The 15,094-nt window shown below is 39.6% G+C and overlaps 1 protein-coding gene across 2 annotated transcripts in view; it reads left to right on the forward strand.

The window, feature by feature from the left end:
* rhot1b (ras homolog family member T1) overlaps positions 1-13,243 on the forward strand; it is a 14,150-nt gene extending 907 nt beyond the window's left edge. The window contains exons 2-20 of one of the 2 annotated variants that reach the window (XM_005936439.3): positions 597-655; positions 817-898; positions 1,005-1,048; positions 1,135-1,188; positions 1,349-1,401; positions 2,474-2,582; positions 3,665-3,766; positions 3,905-4,003; positions 4,109-4,217; positions 4,311-4,431; positions 4,629-4,713; positions 5,186-5,331; positions 5,875-5,975; positions 6,122-6,252; positions 6,660-6,743; positions 8,459-8,581; positions 8,691-8,893; positions 10,470-10,592; positions 12,033-13,243. In XM_005936439.3, coding sequence (XP_005936501.1) covers positions 597-655; positions 817-898; positions 1,005-1,048; positions 1,135-1,188; positions 1,349-1,401; positions 2,474-2,582; positions 3,665-3,766; positions 3,905-4,003; positions 4,109-4,217; positions 4,311-4,431; positions 4,629-4,713; positions 5,186-5,331; positions 5,875-5,975; positions 6,122-6,252; positions 6,660-6,743; positions 8,459-8,581; positions 8,691-8,893; positions 10,470-10,592; positions 12,033-12,150 — 1,946 coding nt within the window. In that variant the 3' untranslated portion in view covers positions 12,151-13,243. The remainder of the gene's footprint in view (positions 1-596; positions 656-816; positions 899-1,004; positions 1,049-1,134; positions 1,189-1,348; positions 1,402-2,473; positions 2,583-3,664; positions 3,767-3,904; positions 4,004-4,108; positions 4,218-4,310; positions 4,432-4,628; positions 4,714-5,185; positions 5,332-5,874; positions 5,976-6,121; positions 6,253-6,659; positions 6,744-8,458; positions 8,582-8,690; positions 8,894-10,469; positions 10,593-12,032) is intronic. The other variant, XM_005936440.3, reaches the window with a different exon arrangement.
* Positions 13,244-15,094: the final 1,851 nt, after the last annotated feature.

The following is a 15,094-nucleotide window of genomic DNA, read 5'->3' on the forward strand; positions in this document are numbered from 1 at the left end:
TCTATCTATCTATCTATCTATCTATCTATCTATCTATCTATCTATCTATCTATCTATCTATCTATCTATCTATCTATCTATCTATCTATCTATCTCCTTGAAAGTTGGGTTCTGTCAGGTAACATCACAGCCTTTCAAGCATCTGAATTATTGGAATGTGATGGGCTTTGTTTTACACGTTGGGGTTATGTCTGTGCAGGAAGAAGTACTTTGTCTCCACACGTTTTCTCAGTTTCAGGCTAAATACAGTACTTAACAGTCTGGTATATGCTCTTTGTACTCCTGCGTATTCCATTTTTTTATTGTTATTTTATCTGATATCTGACTGGTGGTCATCTTTGAATTTCAGAAGAGGTGCATCCAGTGATTGGCAAATTTCTCTTTGCACAAGAAATGACAGACTTCCAAAGTTGCTCCCATAAAGTGGGACATCTGGTGTCCTCAGAAATGAAGGCTAAAATTGATGGGTCACACATCTAACCTGTATTTTCTTAAACATCTACAGAAACGTGTCTCAGTAATAATAATACATTATGCTTATGAGTAATGAGGGTTTGCTAAACACACTAAATATGTCTCCTTCTCTCCATCTGCAGCCAAGGTGGGGAAGACCTCTCTCATCATGTCACTGGTCAGCGAGGAGTTCCCAGATGTGGTATGAATGCATTCCTGTTTTGCCAGAAACTTAATCACTTAATAACTTAATGTTACTGTACCCATCTGGGATTAAACGTGCCCACTATTTACCTTATTTTGCATTGATTTGACTGTGCTATTTACGCTCTGTAGCCAGCTCTAAACATCTCTGTATCCCAGGTTCCCTATCGAGCTGAAGAAATTACCATACCGGCTGATGTTACACCGGAGAGAGTTCCCACACACATTGTGGATTACTCTGGTATTTGAAGGAACATTACTTTGTGTGTGTGCATGTGTGTGTGTTTTATAAATAAAGAATTGGAGCATCCTTGTTTTACTTAAGCAAGCTCATCTTCCCTCCACAGAGGCAGAGCAGACGGATGAGCAGTTATTTCAGGAGATTTCCAAGGTGAGTCTGTGGATTTTGCTTTGCTCAGTGAAAAGTTTTCGGGTTCATGTAAAAGCTTAATGCTTATGTGTCGATCTGTCCTGTAGGCAAATGTGATTTGCATTGTCTACGCTGTCAACAACAAGAAGTCTATAGAGAAGGTGAGCTCCTCTGCTGCCAGAATTTCCATATTTAGTTTGTATATCAGCTGAACTGTATAATATGTAAGACTCTGGTGTGACAGCGTGATACTAAAGAATTGGGTATCATGTCTCTCTGAACTGAGAAAATCTTTTATCGTATCTACTTGTGTTTTCATAGGTGACGAGCCACTGGATCCCCCTCATTACAGAGAACACAGACAAGGACAGCAGGTACATACAGAAATATTCTGGGCTTTTGTTTTCCACCAAATGTAAGAAGAGAGTGGGATCAGATTCTCAGTTTGTGCAGTTGTGTGTGTGACAGGACAGGCAGCTGCAAAATATTAGGTCCTGTAGCAGGAAGCCAGACCTGGTAATTTTCAAGTAGTGGTTAATGTAATGACCTACACTCCCAGGATGATTAATGGTTTTTTTCCCCCCTTACAGTGTCTTCACTCTAAGCAAAAAGCAGCAGTAGAAGTGTCACATTTCACACAAGCAGGTTCACCAAAAAAAGAACTGATATGTATACTCACTGGTCACTTTATTAGGTACACATTGCTAGTACTGGGTTGGAGCCAGTCAGAACTACCATAGCTCTCCCTGGTGTAGACATTCCTCAGCAATTTGCATCTTGTCATTATGGCGTCACACAGTTGCTGCAAATCCATCATGTGACTCCTCCCTTTCACCACATTCCAAGGGTGCTCTATTAGACTGAGATCTAGTGACTGTGAAGCTTATTTGAGTGCAGTGAACTCAGTGTCAAGTGTTCAAGAAATCAGTTTGAGACAATTTGAACTTTGTGACTAGAAGCAGCCAACAGAAGACGTGGTCATAAAGGGATGGACATGGAAAAATACCCAGGTGGCTGAAGTGTTTAATCGATGCTCAGTGGGTACTAAGGGGCCTAAAAGTTTGCCAGCAAAATTACCCTCACACCTTTACATCACCACCAGCGTCTTTGGTCAGCGGTTGCTGTTGTTTAAGTGCTTTATACTGTTGCCTTTCTGCTGATGTTTGAAACACTGGTAATTCTACTCTGACCTCTTGCATCAACAAGGCCTTTTCATCCAAAGATCTGCCAGTTTTCTCTGTAAACCCTAAAGATGGTTGTGTGGGGAAAATGCCACAAACTAGATTCACATGTCTAAATGCATGGTGTTCCTGCCGTGTGATTGGCTGATTAGACATTTGTGTTAAAAATAATTTGAACAGGTATACCTAATAAAGGGGCTAGTTGGTGTATATCAAGCAGTTATTGTCTGTTAATCACTTTGCTTTGTGGTGTTGACATTTTCAGGGTTCCCCTGATCCTGGTGGGGAACAAGTCTGATTTGGTGGAGCACAGCAGCATGGAGACCATACTTCCCATTATGAACCAGTACAGTGAGATAGAGACTTGCGTTGAGGTGAGACAGTCACCACTCTTATTGCTGCCACCATTTCTCAACAATAAAACACAGAATGGCAGATTGCAAGAACAATCATCTGCTTAGATTCAAGTATTTAAATAGTTTGCTTCAGACAGTGGACATCAGTACATTCTTCTATTTTGTGCTGAACCTAAAGAGGAAGAAACACAACAGAGTTAATAACAATTAATTACAATGACCTTTGTGCAGAAACTTCCATCTTTACAGGAACAAAGAAGAACGGCATTTTTTTTCTCTTAATAATGACATCCACACTTTAGCCATTGTTGCTTTTAAGGGATCTTAACAGACATGTCATTTAAACAGTTAAACAATTTTAGTCTTGTGGATGTTAATATAGAAACAGAGTTGCTGCAGTGTGATTGGCTAACTTGATATTTAAGTATAAACTAGAGAGGATAACAGCCTAAAGATAATCTTTGCCACTTACAGTATATTCACTATTGTTGTCTTGCTTGTAAACACTGACCTAATTTGGCCTGTTGCATTTGTGTGAGTGATGCCTTTTGGTTCCCTTTTTTAATTCTTCCTGAAAATAGTGGTATTTCTGCATAAGTATTTAAATCTAGGAAGTCAAACAACTGTGAAGGGTCACGAGTTTAAGCCATAACCTGTTTAGAACTTTGAATTCAGCACGAATTCAACTCTTCGATATGAAAAACCAAAAAACCCTCACCAGTTTCTACCAAGTTTGCTTTCTGTTGAAGTTAGTTCAGCCTGTGGGGTTTTTTTTCAGACTGTTAATTGGACCGGGCGCGCCGCTCAGACAGATCACGTGTGTTAATACCCTGTCTGGCAACTACTTAGTCACCAAAATACACACACACACACACATATATACACACACACAGGTAGGTAAACAGGGATGGCCCTTTGCTGACTGGACTGTTTGCTCACAGTGCCGCATATAATACTTATGAGATCAAGAAGCCTCACACTGCGTATTAATGGGGCTTTCAAATGAACCACTTCGATACCAGAACTGCATTACAGCACTGAACAGAGTGTCTGTGTGTGTGCACATGTGTGCACATTTTCTTCTTCCTTGTTGTTTATAGTGTTCAGCAAAGAACCTGAAGAACATCTCCGAGCTTTTCTACTATGCTCAAAAGGCAGTTCTCCACCCCACTGGTCCCCTCTACTGTCCAGAGAAAAAAGATGTAAGGATAAATGTACACTACATGACTCTTGAGCTGTTTAGTGTTCTGAGTTTGTTTCACATTATGGGCTGGATTTGAACTCTTAGCAGAACCTGCTTTTGTTTAAAGAACGTTTGATGTGTGTCCATGATTTTTCAGATGAAGCCACTTTGTGTAAAAGCTCTCACTCGAATCTTTAAAGTGTCAGACCTAGATAACGATGGTAATCTCAACGACAACGAGCTCAACTTTTTTCAGGTAAACTGGTTAAAATAGAATATCCAGGCGGTCTTTATTGTTCCCTCCTTTCGGTGGGAGACGGTGAGCTAATTCAGATAACAACATTTGCCTGTCTGCCCATAGCGGACGTGCTTCAACACCCCGTTGGAGCCTCAGGCGTTAGAGGATGTAAAAAATGTGGTGAGGAAGAATTTAATTGATGGCGTGTGTGACAACGGCCTCACTCTTAAAGGTAGGAGTGATGGGACGTATTTCTGATGCTTATGTATATACAAGCTCGCCTCACAGTGGGATTCCTGAGATCTATTTATTTTTTCCTCTCCAGGATTTTTGTTTCTCCACACGCTGTTCATTCAGCGAGGACGCCATGAAACAACCTGGACAGTACTCAGGCGATTCGGATATGATGATGACCTGGAGTTAAATCAGGACTATCTTTTCCCTCCGTGAGTTTTACTTTGACATCTAAGCAACTAAAATCTGCTCCTGCTCTTGCACCTCATTATATTTCCATTCGGCTGTTGGTTTGTGGCACTCTGTTGAATCATTTCCTTCCGTATTTGCTTGTTTGATACATTTTTAAAATATGCTTGCATTTATTTTATGTGTTAAATATGAATAAATGTTATTTCTCCCTCTCTAGGTTGAAAATTCCCCCAGACTGCACTACTGAGCTCAACCATAATGCCTACCTCTTCCTCCAGAGCGTCTTTGACAAACACGATAAGGTACAGTCCTGTATATCTGGTTCTGTATTTATGTTGGCCTTCACCCTGATGAGACACAAACAAGAAGTTGCTGATTGACATTTAGGAAGGCACTTTCCCACAGTCAAGTGTGACCACCTGCTGAGGTGTGATGTAACTCCTTGCAGCTGAGGAGGGATTGGCAGGGAGAATTAGCCATGAGGTTAGAAGAGTCAAAGAGTGAAAGTGACAGCTTGTGTCAAGATCTGCTTTCTCTCATAGTGATTAGTGTCCCGCTGTGAATGTGTGCCTTCAGTCTGTCATGTTTGTTTTCTCAGGTAGAAGTGACAGCCAGCCAGCTTAGTCCATTCTTTTTCTGAAGTCTATCAAACTAGAGCAGTTTGTTCAGTGTACATTCACCCACAAAATCCCACAGGAAATTATTCCTGCCACGAGCACCCTGTTCGTTATTTAGGTGTAGCTGCACACAGTAACTGATCCTTGTGTCTGTTAGGACCGTGACTGTGCCTTGTCACCAGAGGAGCTGAGGGACTTGTTTGATGTTTTTCCCTACATGCCCTGGGGGCCAGATGTCAATAACACAGTTTGCACTAATGACCAAGGCTGGATCACCTACCAGGGGTATCTCTCACAGTGGACGTAAGTAGGCATTAAACTGGTGTCCATGTTTATATGTTTCTGCTTGTTGAATGCTCCGATTGACTGATCAGCCACAACAGTAAAACCACTGACACCTGTACAGAAACCTTTGAAAATGGCATTTACAAGGACACAGTGTAAACCAAACATATCCCTACAGTAATGTTCCTCCCCGGTGGCAATGGTCTCCCACTTCCAGTGCTTTTCACCACACTCTAAAAAGCACTGACAGGAGAGAGCATAACAAAGAGTCCAAAGTTTTCATGTGGCATCTGAATTGAGTAAGCTATCTGCAGGATCTGTCAGGGAAAGCCCAAATAATGGAGGTCCCACCCCACAGCACTTACAACCCTACAGCCAAATTCTGATACAGGAAAGTCCTGTGTCCTTGCCCTGATGGGTCAGGACAATTCAGGGACACAACAAAGAACTATTTAAATAATAAACTGATGATTTTAATATTGTCATTTAAATATAAAATAATATTAGTTACATTACTGTATATGAGTTCATGTGTCTTAACTTCAGCTGCCTTTTGTTCAGGTTAACAACTTATCTGGATGTCCAAAGATGTTTGGAGTATTTGGGGTATCTTGGTTACTCAATAATTGCTGAGCAGGAGTCCCAAGCTGCAGGAATTACAGGTAAACTCTACCATGTAATCCTCATTTAATCACAAAACTGTTTTAAGAACAGTTAAATGGTGTAGTTGACTCTGTTGGACTGTGCACAGCAGCTGTCTGAACTGATCCTCTGGTACTTGTGTTTGTATGTGGTTTCCTTCGTGCAGTGACCAGGGATAAGAAGATTGACCTGCAGAAGAAGCAGACCCAGCGCAGCGTCTTCCGCTGTAATGTTTTTGGAGACATTGGCAGTGGCAAGAGTGGCTTCCTACAAGCCTTTCTGGGTAGAAACCTCATGGTAAGCAGAACTAAGCACCAGCTCAGCCATCCAATACACCAGCATTGCAATAGCTATAGAATGAGCAGTGCACATAGGCATGCAGTAACATATTGAAGAGGTATTCAGAAAGGTGTTTAGCATGTTTAAGTGGGGTGTATTATGTGAGAGGCTTAGATTGGGCTGCCTGAACTGGATTTCAGGCTTTGCCATAAACATGTTTTGCTTTAACCTGACTGACGTGTTTACTCTGAGACACAGCAAGTATCAAAAAAAGGTTCCAGTAAAAAGGTTTATTTAAATGCCTTAACTCTGTACATTTGGGATTATGTCAATATATATATTTTTTTTTTTGCATTGCTGCATGTATTGAAAATGTCATTCACATCATGTTTTAATTAACGCCAGATCCTCTTCTGTCTTCTCAGCGCCAGAAGACCATTAAAGAGGAGCACAGATCCTACTATGCCATCAATACAACCTATGTTTACGGCCAGGAGAAATACCTTCTCGTGAGTATCAAACACACTGCTTTAATCATTAATGAAAACACATGGCGGCACATATATCTTCTATCCTTGCAGTGTGGACACTGTCTTCCAGGCAGATTTTTTTTTTTAACATAAAGTTACTCTAATTATTTCTCATATTGGGCACTTTAATGTAGCTCCTATACTTTTATTACACATTATGTATGTGCTGACCTTCAGTAACGGTACAAATACATTTTGTACTGTGCATGCACCGCTGTGTCTTGTACGTGAGGTTGTCAACTGTGATCCATGAAGGCCAGCCCAGCTTGAGGTTGGCTGTTCTTAGCTCGCTCTATGTAAGCTTCTTATCATGCTCGCCTAATGCTTTTGTCAAGCCAGCATTTGTACTTGCTTAACAAAGGCATTAGCACTGCTGTGCCTATTTTGACAAAGTGCAAGCACAGTGCATGTGCTGTAGGGATACAGAGGAACAGTTGTTGTAAAGTTGTAGGCAAAATATCGAATACCATAGCATACTGGCTTCTTTTAGATGGCAACATTTAGCAGATGAACCTCAATAGTTGAAATGGTATTGATTTGCACATTGACTGCACTGTTTGTTTTGACACTGGTTAAAGGACCTTTAAAAGGTTCACCCTCCAGGGTGGATTCCACTCCCTCTGTCCTGGCATCCATAGTGAAGCACAACAACCCTGTTTGTCTTGGCACTTATAGGCAGCTGGAGAACAAATAATTAATGAGTGTGATTCACTCTGTTGTCCTTGGATGGTTGTGTGCTTCTCATCACTTTGGTTTTCATCACTGTGGGTGGGTTTTTAAACTGGTTAGATACTTACTGTACAGTAGTAGTTACTGTAGTTACTGTACAGTACTGTAGTTACTGTAGTTACTACAGTAGTTAACTAAAAGTAAGTATCTATCTATCTGACTTTGACCATTTTCCCTCTGTAATGTCATGTGCTTGTGCACTTCTGGGTTGCACTGGTTCTGCTTACAGCACAGCTGCTATTTTTAGATCGCTCCCTGTACAAATTCCTCAACTTGTGTGTCTGCAATTTCATCATGGACATCAAACCTGCACTGAGACAAGACTTCAATGTCTGTGTCAAACAGAAACAACAAATGTCTATGGGGCCCTCTGGTGATCTGGTCATCAGATCTGGAGCACAATGAATGCTCATTTTATTTGTTATTTTTAACACGGACTTGGTTGCACTCATGAACTTGGCTAGCAGGGTAAGACAGGGACAAACAAAGTTTCTGGTCTAAGGGAAACCAGCACTTTGTGTGTCCCTCACCCAATGCACTGAAAACACATTTTCTTGTACACTTCTCACTGTTTACGGATTTGTGTCCCTGCAACCTTTACCCTAAAATGAAATTCATTCCAAGAGTCGCTGTTTCCAAACACTAGATGAACTCCAACGCACCTCCTAGACACACAAATTTTAAAAACTGGAATTCTAGGAAGCAATTGAAAAATGCCAGCAGCACTGCCGAATGAGATCACAGCAAACTGAGTCAAATTAGCACAAACTCAGCATCTAACATAAAGTCCACACACATTTTACAAGCTATTTAAGCAACTGTGACCACTAGGGATGTGCCAAATTAAAGGAACTATGGTTCAAACTCAGCTGTGTTCCTCTAGCTTAGTGGATTTTAATTAAGAGATTTAGAAAAGAGAGTATTTCCACTTTAACCAATTAATTTTAACCACCTTACCTCTCCAGCTTCACGAAGTGTTTCCTGACTTCGACTACCTGTCTGACTCTGATCTGGCCTGTGACATCGTCTGCCTAGTCTATGACGTCAGCAACCCTTACTCCTTTGAGTACTGCGCCAAGGTTTTCAAGGTAAAACTGTTTTTAGTGTTCACATTGTACCAAAACACAGATGTTTGTCCACTTAAAACAAAAGACCACCACAACCATAATCATTCATTAACGAGTCTTTCTCCTTCAGCAATACTTCATGGACAGCAAGACGCCATGTATGATGATTGCAGCAAAGTCAGACCTGCCAGAGGTCAAGCAGATGTATGGCTGCAGTCCTCTGGAGTTCTGTCGGAGGCACAAGATGCCCCCGCCTCAGTCTTTCACTTGTAACGCAGCCTCAGCACCCAACAGAGACATCTACACCAAACTTACCACCATGGCTATGTATCCGTAAGTATGCAGAAATTTGAAACGTCAACCTGACTGTAAATGTAATACTTTGTTACGAGTCACATTTTCAGATTAGATTCCCGAAAGGGTAAAAAGGTAACTAAGAACATAGTGAATTGTATTTAATTCAGAGAAATCCAATTATTTATTAGTGCTAACTGAAGTTAATCCCACTTAGCTGTCTTGTCTGTTATTGGAGGGCACTGTCTGAGTTTTAATTGAAGTGCAGCTTTAGTTTCGCAGCTCTGAGATGAGCTTAGCTGACAAATTAGAATGAGAAGATTTGTGGAAAATATGTTTTTCTTCATGATATCCTGTTTTTATTTTTTCTATTTATATATTGTTAACCCTTTAACTATGATATAAGGATATGATGAGTATAAACCATCACCCAGAAGAGGAAGATTTATATGCATTTATTAACTGCAGCTGTAATCTCATAGTTTTCTTGTTTCCTCCAAATGATTACATAAATCCTATATTATTTATGTTTGGTAATTTTTATTAAAGCTGTTGGTGCTGGATGAGGTTTTTAACACAATTTAGAGCATTCTTTATATCTCCCTCGGGTCTGGAAATGCGGACCGACAATATAGTCCTCTAAATCCTTCGCTCTGGCTCCAAACATAAGTTTTAGAGGATGTTGTGGTCTGAGGTGATGAAGTAGCTGAGTCACAGTTCTCGTTTGCTGCTGTAAAAGGAGGCAACTTGCAAAGTTTTAATTGTGTTTCCTGTAGTCCTTGAGGATTTTCTGCCCTTTAAGACCCAACTGTAGAAATAAATCTGATGAATCATAGAATACTCCCCCCCCCATATGGTTAAGATTAGTCTGACAGTTTAAATACAGAGCTGTACTCTGTGTAATATTCCCAGGTCCCCTCTGGGGATGCTCCTGCTGTCTGCAAGTGTCAGTATTTGTCATCATGCGCCTCACTCGACACACATTAATGCACTTCACTGGTCTCTGGACATGTTGCTTTTAGTCTGATGCCACTGTGTTTTCCACTGTGGATACACGGGCCTCCTGCTGAGCTGTAATAGTGATCTCTCCCTGAGCATCACACTCATGCCATCAGTCAGGCTTCACTTTACTGCCAACGTAAATCTCCTCGCTGCACGTTGTGCTATTATATGATTGCACAGAGACTTTAATCTTGAGGAGGTCAACTTTATTGTCTGAGATTCAAGTGTTTAAGCTGGAGGCGCCTCCATGGCCAATGCCTTTTCTAGTGACGGTTTCAGGTAGATTGAGATTTGTTTTTTTGCTTTTATCACTGTTTCTGTTTTCTCAGGTTTCTTAAAAATTCTTTAATTTGCTTGAATTTTCTTTTCTTTGTTTTTGTAGAAATAATATTTAAAAGATCAGCATAATAGGTAACATTTTCTTTTTCTCTCAAAAGGAGAAACATTTAGCCTTTTATCAAGCTGCTTCTCTTGTGATCTGAACTACACTGGAGCCTTTTAATGGTGGCGGCCTCTTTCAGCTTTTAACTTTGTTTTTGTTTGTCATATGTGTCCCGTTTGTCTGTATGTTTGTTGGCGTGTGTGCGTGTACGTACCCTGTGTCTCTCCTCAGCCACGCCCGGCTGCGCTGCATGTGCACTTGTAACCGGTGCACATTCTGCTTGTGTCAGAACTTCCTCAACTCTGAGCTGCTGCAGACGGTCAGGGCCAAACTCTACGCTGTCGTACTCCGAAGGTCTCTTACAAACTTCTCTTATCTTTGTTGACGTGTTGGCGTTTATCATTTTTATGTTTTTCACGTTTTCATTCTTAAGCTGCTTTTTTTTTTTTTTTCTGTGGCATCATCATCACAGCAGACCCGGCTGGTTGCACCAAAGGGACCAGTTCTTACCCGTTAATTCTTAATCGCCAAATTCGAGGATGGTGGTGAACCTTAACTCATCCATGCAAAAACCTCATATCCTCATTCCTATACAAATGTACAGAAAATATTCGATTTGCTCAATATTAGTAACTTTCCTTTGGAGCAACATGAGTCTTCAGTGTTGCTGTAGATCTGTTTAAATGCTTCCCACGGCATATATGATGCTTGCTTCTGTCTAATCTGATTTTGTTGAAGTTCCAGTCTTTCATACTTTATTTCTTATACTGCATTTATACTGCTGTTCTGTAATGAAGAATAGAAAGGCCATTAAGTTTACTCGCTTTCCCTCTACAGTCCTTTTTAGTTGTCCTCATTTTGCTCATTCTGTTTTTTCATCTCAATCTTGATATTGCTTTATTTTTTATAAAGACTTCATCATCATCATTTTTTTCCCAGTGTTGACTTCAATCTGATTGTCATTCTGTTGGTATCAGCTTTGCATATGTCACTGTGCCTCAGCCGTCTCATCTAACAGAGTTGTCACAACTCATTTCTGGTCTCGCTGTCTCATGCATCCGTAACTAAACCTCTAAGTCCCTCATCTGTTTGACTGGCTTTTGCTTCAGCGTCTCAATATGTCACAGCTCTCTGCTTGTTCTGTCATCCGCTCATCAATATTTTCTCAATGTTCATTTCTATGCGATCCTTCTTTACAACTAATGTCACTGCTTATTTGATCTGTTTGTCACTTTTATTGGAAAGTTGAGAGCTAATCGGGGAAGAGAAATAGTTTAATTTTTGTTTCGATGTTAAAGAGGATGAGATGTCTGTGAGTCACTTCTGTCCTAGTAATGAATTATCTGTGATCCTGTTCACACTTAGTTTTAAAATGCATCATCTTGGGTGATCAGTCACAAGTTGACGGCGTTAAATCCAGACGTAATAAACCAACAACAACACACGAGTCACTCAAACAACCTGCCCGGGTTGTCTGGGAGAAACTTAGCCGCATGTCTTTTGTAGTGTAGTTTCCTACTTAAATCAGTTTAACTCAGTGGTTTTTCCCATGCTCATCCACCACAGGCGTACCGGTCATATAGTCAGTAACACGATGTGAGTTAAATCGGACACCATGAATACACATGATGGCGACAAATGTAACTACATCTTAGCTGTTTTAACCCAGTCGCACAAAAATGAATTTTAAAGCCAAGTGAAAACAGGGTTATGTGATATGGAAAATCAGTTGTTTTTTTTGTTTTTTTAACTCTTTACATATGTCTCTACACTCTGCATCCCTCTATTTAACAGACACGTTAGCCAAGCGGACCTGAAGAGCTCGACCTTCTGGCTGAGAGCGAGCGTTGGAGCCACAGTGTTTGCAGTGCTGGGATTCGCCATGTACAGAGTGCTGCTCAAAACGCGGTGATCCTTCAGCATTCAGTCCAGCCCTCACTACCCGGGGTACATAAAAGCTAATTTGACCAGTCGGAAGTTTTGATTTTCCTGTTTTCATTGAATTAACTTTATGGAAAATCACTCATAATTCTGTTGTTTAATAAGCCCCGTTTAAAAATAAGAGATTTATGTGCAAATAAGCAAACATTTAGATTTTGTTTTTTTGCATTTTCATTTCTGTTTCTCTTTGGGGACGATACAAAGAAATATTTAATTTTCTACCAAATGCTAATTTGCTCAATCTGTCCTGTGCAAATAAAGATAATATATTTCTATGAAAAGAAACAAGGTTGATTAGTCATACTGAGTTACGTAAAAAGCTTTTTTTTTTTTTTTTGGTTGCTTGCTGATATGATGAACAATTTAGTGTCACTTTCAGTACGATAACGCTTGTGATGTGTACCATATGCAAGTAATTCTTTAGAAGAAGATGTAAATACTGTATTATAGCGTAGACTATGTGTACGTTTGATTTATTTGTGTCTAAAAGGCCACTTTTGAGTCACATTTCAGCACTGACTGCAGAGCTATTAACAGCACAATCTTTCATCATTATCACCTGGCAGAAATTAGGATTTCCTTTAATGGCCAAATGCCTGGATGCACATTATTATTTTTTTTAATTTTATTTTTTAAATGTTTGCTTTATTTATTTTATTTATTTTTTTGTTGCTACCTGAGCGGATCAAGATTATATCAGTGGAAGTGAATGTGTGAAATGAAAGGTCTGCTGCGCTCTCTCATGTCTTCCTATGTTGGTCACTTTACATTTTATCTGTATGTATGCAAGTACTTGTCATAAAGTTTGCATGCTTCAAACTTTTTGATGACAGTTCAGTGTTTTAAGAATTATTGTAGCCCAACGTCTTCACAGCTTCTCCTCATTGCTTGTAAAGTCCCCAAAATCGAGGACTCGCTGATCTCTCCTGGTTACAAAAGGTGTAATAATTTTCTCTAGATGCTCATTTTCAACCAAATGCAGCTACTTGCTTCACTGCTTGGTTTCTGTATTCATTCATCCCTGCCTTTCCAAGAGTTTACATTGAATAAATATATCTGAACAATGTGGTGTACTGGAGTTATTTTATTCAAAGATTTTCTTTTTTTGAAAGTTCTTATCTCCCGAAGACTCCGTTATTTATTCACAACTAATTAAATTATTGAAAAACAGTAACTTTATTCATGCTTTTATATTCAGGATGTTTACTACACTCTTAACTTTCCTCTTGTCCTCTTCTGGGCCTGTCTTTCTCCAGATTATATTCGGTATGCAACAATTTGGAAATAAGGTTTACCTTAACACAAGAGGGCAGCGTTGCTTAAAAAAAAAAAAAATCTCCATCAGTGGCTTGGCTAAACCCAGATTGTGAGCCATACAGTCTGATTCTGACTCAAGCCTGTCCATGTTTATATTTTTATACACACACACACGGTGTTGCGGTTATCGACATAATGTCTTGGCTTATTAAATTCAGTTTTGCTCTTCAGCAAGTGGTCCTCTCCCTAAATTGAGAACAACTCATTCTGTGCAGTAAAATACAAGTTAGAATTAGTGCTCATCATTCTGACTCATTTATAATTTAACAGAATTATAATGATGAAAAATCTCTGCAGGCTTTTTTGGGCTTTGGTAAAAAAATTTGCGTATTTTTTGTAACTATTTGGAATAACTTCATGAGGAATGTGGTGGAGGGCTTTTCTCCCAGAATGTTTTAAAGTGAGACCCAGTACTGTGTTAAAGTAGCATCTCCCTACACCCCAGAAGAGGCTTAAACTGAACCATAATTTATCCTAGATTTATTAAATAAGAGACGCTGAACTTCTGAAGTTATCTTCCAGACCTCTGGAAAATGTATAAATCCTTTGAGATGTGTTTTGCATCATAAACTGCATAAGGACAGAAACCAGAGGTTGCTGGAAGTTTCTACATAATGAAGTAGAGCTTCTTGGTGAATTTGATCCATTGCAGATGACTGAACCCCACAGGATTGATTTCACAATACGCAGCAATATCTCATGCTGTATGCTTCATTAGTTATTCCCCCAGTCATCCGCTGTGAAATGTTGGCATATCACAGCCCACTGAAAACTTTAAACTCCATTTAAAGGGAAACTTAGAAATCACTACTTGTCTTTAGAGACTACTTTGAGGCAGCCTGCCTTTGACTGCTTTTTTCTGGTTGGTGTCTCATCTTCATTGTGGAAGGTACTTTTCTATGTCTCTGTGAACAAAGCTCGATGTGCTGTCTTTTTGTCTGCTGCGGCTCTGCAGAGAGCGCCAGTTATTGCTCTCTGAGAAACTTGAATCGTGAGAAAACCTGTCTTTGCTTAGAATAACAGCCTTACTTCTTACTCTCTAGCTGTGATGTCTCCTACTGAAAACCTGATCGGGCTGTGGCTTAGAAAATTTCAATATTTTTTTCTCAAATTTTTTGTTTTTCTACAAAGTTTGAAAGAAGCAAAATTTATACTGTAAGTGATTTAAAGTCCTACAAGCATGGATGGATGGATGGATGATTTTAATTACCAGGTAATTAGCAGGAATTCAGTTTTTTTTAAGCAGAAAAATAAAGTAATATTCTGCATGTTTTAGGGAAAGGGCCATATTATGAAGTGGCTTAGGCAACCAACCAAAGACAACCAATGATATACAACATCAGATTCAACATACTTACATATCGACCAATGAGGCACCAGCAAGAATTAGCTGGGCATATATTAACCACCTAATTAATGTGAACCACAACATTTGAACTGTTGACTGTCATATGTTTTACCCTGGTGACCGGTCAAACACTCCATAATCTGCATAGTTATATATTTAATGTTGTTGCTAGTTTTTCAGCTAAAATAACTAAAGATACTCACTACTTGAAGTTACATACAGTGTAGTTTATTTCTTCTTTACTGTAAAA

This window comes from Haplochromis burtoni, unplaced genomic scaffold (genome assembly GCF_018398535.1).
Source record: "Haplochromis burtoni strain Fernald_Lab_line unplaced genomic scaffold, NCSU_Asbu1 Contig_212, whole genome shotgun sequence".
Classification (NCBI taxonomy): domain Eukaryota; kingdom Metazoa; phylum Chordata; class Actinopteri; order Cichliformes; family Cichlidae; genus Haplochromis; species Haplochromis burtoni.